This window comes from Fukomys damarensis, unplaced genomic scaffold (assembly GCF_012274545.1).
Source record: "Fukomys damarensis isolate Sample0158 unplaced genomic scaffold, DMR_v1.0_HiC HiC_scaffold_18, whole genome shotgun sequence".
Taxonomy (NCBI): domain Eukaryota; kingdom Metazoa; phylum Chordata; class Mammalia; order Rodentia; family Bathyergidae; genus Fukomys; species Fukomys damarensis.
The window spans coordinates 10,435,813-10,443,781 of NW_022900930.1; the positions used below are offsets into that span (position 1 = coordinate 10,435,813).

General features: G+C 42.1%; 1 protein-coding gene across 2 annotated transcripts in view; it reads right to left on the reverse strand.

The window, feature by feature from the left end:
- Positions 1-7,969, reverse strand: part of Ubxn8 (UBX domain protein 8) — a 34,428-nt gene that overhangs the window by 21,023 nt on the left and 5,436 nt on the right. Inside the window, exon 2 of one of the 2 annotated variants that reach the window (XM_019207276.2) lies at positions 635-1,003. In XM_019207276.2, coding sequence (XP_019062821.1) covers positions 635-722 — 88 coding nt within the window. In that variant the 5' untranslated portion in view covers positions 723-1,003. Of the gene's footprint in view, positions 1-634; positions 1,008-7,969 lie in introns of both variants that reach the window. The other variant, XM_010622120.3, reaches the window with a different exon arrangement.

Below are 7,969 nucleotides of genomic sequence, written 5' to 3' on the forward strand. Positions count from 1 at the left end.
AAAAAAAAAAAGCGGGGGCGGTGGTCCAGTGATTTCGACGCCTGCCGCGCAAGGGCCTGAGTTCGATCCCCAGTACCAAAAAAAGATGTAATAAGGGTTGGGGATGTAGGTCAGTATGAAAGTCCTAGGCTCAATCCCCACTGTTGGGTGGAAAACATTTACCTATCCTTTATAGTTAAGAGTACATTAAATAAAATAATGGCTAGCACTCCATGTTTTACTTTAAAAGTGCTTCAACGAATGCTATCCTGACCTCTTTCTACCACTCCTTGATCCAGCCGCAACGGCCTTAGTCCTTTCTCGCCCACGTGTCACAATCCTTTTGCTGGCATACTCAAGTTCCTTAGGCCGTCCTTCTCTTTTGAGCACGCACTGTGATTTGAAAATACAGCACTGTCTCCGACCATCCCTGTTCTCCTCTCCTCGGTCCCCTTTCAGAAAAACTTCCCCAGCCCAGGCGGAAACTTTCCGCAAAACGGAGTCGGATCCGGAAGAGGGAGGCGGCGCGATGCAGTCTGGGAACTGTAGTCAAAGCCGCTCCGCTGCCCCGCGGCCGGGGAGCGGATAATTCTGGGACACATACATGTGAAGATTTCCCAGGTGTGAGCACCTGGAGACAAAATCGAACAGTTACCTAGCTCTGGGATCCCACGCTGGAGTTCCAGACACAAGAGAGGGAGAGCAGAGAGCAAGCAGATGCCAACGACCACTCGAGTCGCCATCGTGGTGAAAGCGAGGCGTCCAGCCACCGAGCCCACCCCTTCCGGTCAGGCCTTAGCTGGAGGGTGGAGTGGAGCCCTTCCTACGGAAGGAATTTGGTGAAGAAACACACCTTGCCCATCCTAAGATGATAAGTAGTCAATCCTAGATAAGCCCCTTTGTTTTCTTAATGTGTAGTCTGTGTCTCACAGAGAAGACTGGTCACTTCCAAGTCACATGATGTCCGGAGGAGCACAGATTCTTAAGAGCGTTTGCTTTTTTGGAGGCCAGGTGGGCTGTCAGGCTGACTTTGAAGAAAAAAAAAAAAAGTTAAATGAAATGAAGGCTGAGTGCTGGGGCAGTTGACACTGTGAAGAAGCAGGCCCCTTGGCCTGGTCAGTAAGGGATGATTGTTTCTGGATCCTACTTTACTAAGTGATCACCTTTCTTCACCTCCCTAACGATTCCTGCGGGAGGACTGCGCAAAATCGATGCCTACCACCAAATAGCTGCAGCCCCCACACCTCCTTAGGGCCAGATACTATAGACCTGCTACGCCTCTTGCTCTGCCTTCTGTTTTGCCCACCCGTGCCACTGTCAATGACAACTTTGGCCTCATAGTTCTATACCTCATTGCCATCTCTTAGCTCAGTCTGTGACCCTAATCCTGGTCTGTTAATGGCAGTCCTCACAACCTTCACAAGCTCATACTTTGAAATCAGTTTAGCCTGGTGTGGTAGTGCATGCCTGTTTTCCCATTGGGAAGCAAAGGGAAGAGGATTGCTGCTAGTTCAAGGCCAGCCTGAACTACACAGTGAGACCCTGTCTCAAAAACAAGTTTTTTTAAATCAATTTAATTGAAGCAACAGTTATTTAGTACCACAATTTGCCTGGTACAGAATTTCTAGAGATTCAATATATAGACATTATTGAATTTATCTTCAACAAACTCAGCTAAGTGGGAAAGATACCCTGTAAACAAACAATTACAACGCAGTGCTGAGTCCTGTGATGGGGACATGCTCAGGGTGCTACAGAACCATACCCTATCTATCAGCTTAGGCAAGTATTTCCTGAGGAAATGCTACTTTGTGTTATAAAGGTTAAGAATTTGTGGGCTTAGGGATTTGGGTGACGGGATCTAAAAAGAAGAGTGGATTTCAAGTTTGGGAACTCATAAGAACTTGAGCAGGTTCTATTTTTTAACTTAATTTTATTGATGCACTTTTGGTACACACAACGATCACATTCGTTGTAGGGAATTTATACTTGTACATAATGTATCTTGATTGTTTCCCCGTTCTCCTCCCCTCCCTTCAATCCCGCTTCTTATTTACAAAAGCTTTGTTTCCATTTTTTTCTATTTTCTTTTCCTTTCCTTCCTTCTTCCCTCTTCTTCCCCTTCCCATTTGAACTTTTTTGGGCGGGGAGGTACCAGGGATTGAACTCAAGTCCTTGCACTCGCAAGGCAGGCCACCAAACCACTGAGCTAAATCCCCGGCCCCTATGAATATTATTTTGTATTTCCCAATATCATCCATTTTGGTCCTTATTTGTGCTTTTGGTTTTTTCACACAAGAGAAACAATGCAATATTTAAACATGTGTCTAATTTATTTCACTTAAAAGTATGCTCTCAAGGTGCATCAATTTACCTAAAAATGTCTCAAGTTTATCATTCTTTATGGCAGAGTAGTACTCCATTGTATATAAAAACCACAAAGGAGCCAAACACCCTCACTGGAAGAAAGACAGCCTCTTTAATTAATGGTGCTGAGAAAACTGGCTTTCTACATGCTGAAGGTTAAAACTAGATCCGCATCTCTCACCATGCACTAAACTAAAATCGAAATACATCAAAGATATAAAGAAACACTAAACCTGCCGGAAGAAAGAGTAGGTAAGGCTCTTGAAGACATAGATATAGGCGAAGACCTTAAGAACAAAACCCTGATCACAGCAAATATTACAAGAATCAACAACTGGGATTATATCTTATAAAAAACTTTTGCAAAACAACAACAACAAAAAACCACCAGTAGAATGGAGACAACTCACAGAGTGGGGAAAAGTTTTTACCAGCTACTCAAGCAGGTTTTCAATAGTGTGGCCTAGACCTGATGCAGCCTGAGGCATGGGATCCCAGCACCACCTCTCAGGACCCATATGTAGGAATTTTTGTGGGTTTCCTCAAGATTTAAAAGAACAAAGCTCATTATGGTTTTCTTCACAGTAGACCACCCTGTATCTTCCAGGATGCTCTTTTATCTTGCTTTTTTTCTTTTACTTGTTCCAAGCTTGCTCTGCAGAGCCAGTTTCTCCTTCACTCTTCACTTTTCTTTTCCTACTAAACTTTGCCACTGCTTTTTGCTCACTTTGTTCAAGTCTTTGAGATGGCAAGAATCTAGACTCTAGCTCCTTAAGGAGAGGTCAGCAACCCAGAACCTGGTAATGTTTATTTGGTGAACCACTTTTAGAAGGAGCTACTTGATAACACCACCATCTTCCTCCTCCAGTGTACATCAGTGAAGCAATTAATTAGATATCTAATGTGAGAACAGGATTAAATGCACAGGGTAGTCACTTTCTTTGTCTGGACAAAATACCTGACACCCACAACTTTGAGAAGAAAGTTTGACTTTGCCTCACTGTCTTTTTGTCTTTATCTCTTTCTTTCTTTTTTTCCTATCAGGAATCGAACTTGGGACCTTGTGTTTGTGAGGCAGGCAGTGGAACCACTGAGCTAACCTCCCAGCCCCTGCCTCACTTTCTAGGATTCAGTCCATAGGTGGCTGGTTCCAGGGCAGAAACAGCATGGTGGAAGGGGCTGGGAGGAGGACAGCTGCTCATCTTATGGTGACCAAAAAGCAGAGAGAGAAGAAAGGAGCTGGGGATAATTCGCCTTTCCAGGTCACACCCCCAGTGACCCACCTCTAACTGGGCTCCACCTCCTACCAGCAAGTCAGCTACTAAACTCATTGGTGGATGAATCCACCAACAAGCATAGCACTTGCATGATCCAATGACCTTCCAAAAATGTGAGACTTTGGGGGAATTTAAGATCCAGACCCTAACAGTGCACGTGTGACTTCCCTCTAGGTAGGTCTTATGAAGTCCTGGCCAGCTTTTCAACAATGCCCACTTACAGCCTGCCACTGAAAGTTTCTTTCCCCTTATACTACAATTTTCTTTCTGTTCATTTCAATTTAATTTTAGTTGTTCTGCCTTTTAGAAGAGATAGTACCTTTGGCCTTGATACTAGGCACTTTAACTGTATAATCAGCAATTTACTTTCCTAACATGGCGGCTTACTATTTACACTTGATCCGAGAGGCAATTGGTGGTCACGGTTTAGACAGGCCTTCTGCTCTAGGTTTACCTGATCCTCCCTCCTCAGTCCCTGGAGTAGCTGATGCCACCATACTCAGCTTGAATAATATTTCTTTTAGTCCTTTTTCATATTCTTTTTGTCCTTCTGCTAATGATAATTATCTTCATATTAGAACCTAAGGAATACATTTTGTTAAGCAGCCTGTATGTGCATATTGCTCATCACTGTTTCCTGTGTGAACTTAGACTGTGCAGAGGTACCACGGCCATTTCCTTCTAATGTAACAGCTCTGGACCTGTAACCTCAGTGCAAAGGTGTAATTTGCATTACTCAGGGGTTATGAATACAAATTATAGCACAAAAAATGCTGAAGAAGAGAGAAAAAGTCTACATTTTTATATGAAATAAAATTTTTAAATTACACTGAATATTTTCTCCTCTAAAAAAAATCAGGTGTGGTGGCATATGCCTGTAATCCCAGCATTTGAGAGGCCGAGGTAAGAGGATTGCCTTGAGTTTAAGGCCAGCCCAGGCCACGAAATGAGTGCAAAGCCAGCATGAACTACTTAGGGAGACCCTGTCTCAAAACGCAAAACCGAAAAAAGTCATTAAAAAGATATTCTTGGCCAGTGGGTTAGAGATATATATCACTGGTAGAGCACATGCCTACTATGTGCGAGGCTCTGGCTTTGACCCCTATCACTCAGGAAAAACAAAAACAAAAAACCATGGAACTTGAATTTTCATTATAAAACACTCTAGGATGGTTTGTTTCTAGCTGAGTAAGAGATTAGGCTTCCCTCTGGATGTGGTGGTGCCTGCCTCTAATCCCAGTTGCTTGGAAGGCTGAGGTAAGAGGGCTGAAAGTTCCAGATCAGCTTGGGAAATTCAGTAAAGTCTCAAGATAAGAAAACAACCCTCAAAGGGCCAGGGGTGTAGCTCAGTGGTAGAACACTGGCTCAGCCTGCACTAGGTGCTGGGTTCTATCCCCAGCACAGCAAAGGCTAAGAAGGTTCAGTACTTAAGCTCAATGATCAACTTGACTGATCAACTCAAGGTGGCTGGGTCACTGGGGTGCTGTACTCAGCAGCACGGTGAGGAGCAGGTCCCTGGAGAAACCAGAGGCCTTGTCTCTCCCTGGGCCTCCTCCTCTGTGCTCTCCTTCCCTACAGTCATGAAAGGAGCAGCTTGGCTCCAACATGCTCTTCTGCCATTATGTTTCTGGCAAACACAGACGAAAGCCTCTGAAACCGTGAGCCAAAATAAACCGTTTCTCTTAAATTGCAGGTGTTGGGATATTTTGAGCCAGCAATGGGAACGTGGACCAGCTTCAGTTTTAGGCCTCTAGGATTTGAATTCTTGTGTTGCCATCCAGCAGCTGTTTAGTCTTGCATAATCTTTAAACCTCAGTCTTCCCATCTATAAAACAGAGATAATACCATACTTGTCCCTTAGGTGGAGGAGGGGATAACATGTAGAGCTCTTAACCCTAGGTTTATCATAATACATATTCTGTTTGTTGTTTTCACAAGTATTTCACAGTATCTTTGTACAAATCTCCCATTTGTCCAGTGTTTGAAAGAAGACATTTAGTGATGGCATTATGAAAATGTAAACCAAAAGCTTGGGGCCTTGTTTTTTTTTTTTTCAATCATGATAGTTTATAATAATGTCATTAAGATTACCACACTTGAGCCTGGTGTGGTAGTGCACACCTCCCAGTGGTGGTAGGCTGAGGCTGAGGATCTTCATGAGTTTGAGGTCTAGCTTGGGCATCACAATGAGTTCAAGGTCAATATGAACTACATACTGAAACCTTATCTCAAAAAAAGAAAAAGAAAAAGATGATAATGTGATTTTCATTTTCAGCATTAACGTGAAACTGCTCTTATTAACTACATTGACTAAATTTTTACTGTTAGCTAACATCGCTTGAAGAGAAAGTTTAGAAATGCAGAGAAGACAATTACCCCGTCCAATCTAAGTCAGAAGCAAAAAGGAAGAATTTTTGCTCAGCTTTGCTGACGTTTACTTTTTTTTTTTTTTTTTTTAATGGTGGTGGTGGTGCTAGGGATTGAACCCAGGGAATGCTAAGCTATATTTCCAGCACTTTTAATAAATTTTATTTTGTGACAAGGTCTTAGTAAATTGGCCAGGCTGGCCTCAAAGTTGTGAACCTCCTGCCTTAGCCTCCTGAGTAGCTAGGATTATAGGTGTGTACCACTATACCTGGTTGCATCATTTAAAATATTTGCATATTTATTAATAATGTGATGATAAGCTGAGTAAATTAATTCATCCTGATTCATAGAAACATCTCAGGTAACTTCTGAGTGTGATCAAGAGAAGCACCCCAATTTCATGAAGAAACTGACAGTGCCTGTGATGGGATTTGAATCCAGATTTCTCTGATTCGGACTGGATGCCTAACTACCACATTATACCTGCTTTTTTTATTTTTATTTTTATTTATTTATTTATTTTATTTTTATTTTTTGGTGTTACCAGGAATTGAACACTCTGCCATTATCCCCAGCCTGGTTTTATTTTTTAGAAAGCGTTTTGAGTTTTGCTAAGTCAGTAAGATGCTCATGCTGAGCCTGAACTTGTGATCCTGCTTCCTTAGCCTCCCAGGCATGTGCTCCTGCACATGGCACAAACTGTCCTTTATGCCAAATTTCTCCCAATGGAGATTTCCGTCCATTGTGCCTCTGACTCTCCTATTTCTTCAATCTTCTTTAATTTGGAATAGTTCCTTGGCCTTGCTTTGTTTTGACAACATTTATCATTTTTAAAGAGCACTGGCTAGTTGCAAAACTGCCCTCAAGTTTGGCTTTTTCCAAGTGTTACTTCGTAATCAGATTCAGAAAAGCCATACTTTTAGCAGGAAAATGATGTTTTATATATTTACATACACACACACATATACATATATATGTGTGTATATATATATATATATATATATATATATATATACACATATATTTTTTATCACAGTTCATTGTGAGGCATACAGTGACAACTGTCTCATTTTGGCAATACTGAACTCTTGACCATTTGGACAAGCTGGTGCTGGACTAACTGTAAAGCTCACATTCTGTTCCTCTGAAATCAGTAAACACCTGTGGGAACATCTGAAGCTATAAATATAACCCTTTCCCAATCAAACTTTCACCCTGTAGTTTTGAGACAGAGACGCTATGGGGACAAAGGGCAGGTACACTCCTGGGCCTAAATTCAGGACCTGTTACACATTAAAAGTACAGAATAGGGCTGGTAATGTAGCTCAGTGGTTCTACTGCCCACCTTGCAAACGCAAGGACCTGAGTTCGATCCCCGGTACAAAATAAATAAATAAATAAAAGTACAGAACACATTTTCTCTTGTCAAACAATCTTATTGATCTTAAAAACCAGGTGCATCATTAAAGCCAAGATATCCCAGGTGCATCATTAAAGCTAGGATGCCTTTGCTGTAACATCTCCAAAACTAAACTAGATTGCTGGGTGTGGTGCCACATACCTGTAATCCCAACACTTGGGAGGCTGAGGTAGGAGAGATAGCTCTTTTTTTCCAAAAATTCATTTGGAACTAGAAGAGACCTAGAATAGCAAAAGCCATTCTAGGCAACAGAGCCCTGGCAGGGAGTATAAAAATTTTCAACTTGAAACTATACTAAAAAGCCACTGTGATAAAAACAGCATGTACTGGCAAAGAAGCAGACCTGAGGATCAACTGAATAGATTAGAAGATGCAGAAACAATACCAGACACACCCAGCTACCTCATCATTTTTTTCTCATTGAGTTTATTGGTGCATTTTAGGTATGCAGTACAGTTACATTCATCATTGGGATCCTGTACCTTTACATGACAGGTCTTGGTTCTCATTTTTCCCCCTTATCCCTCCCCTCCCTTCACCCCCTCCTCCCCTCCCCATT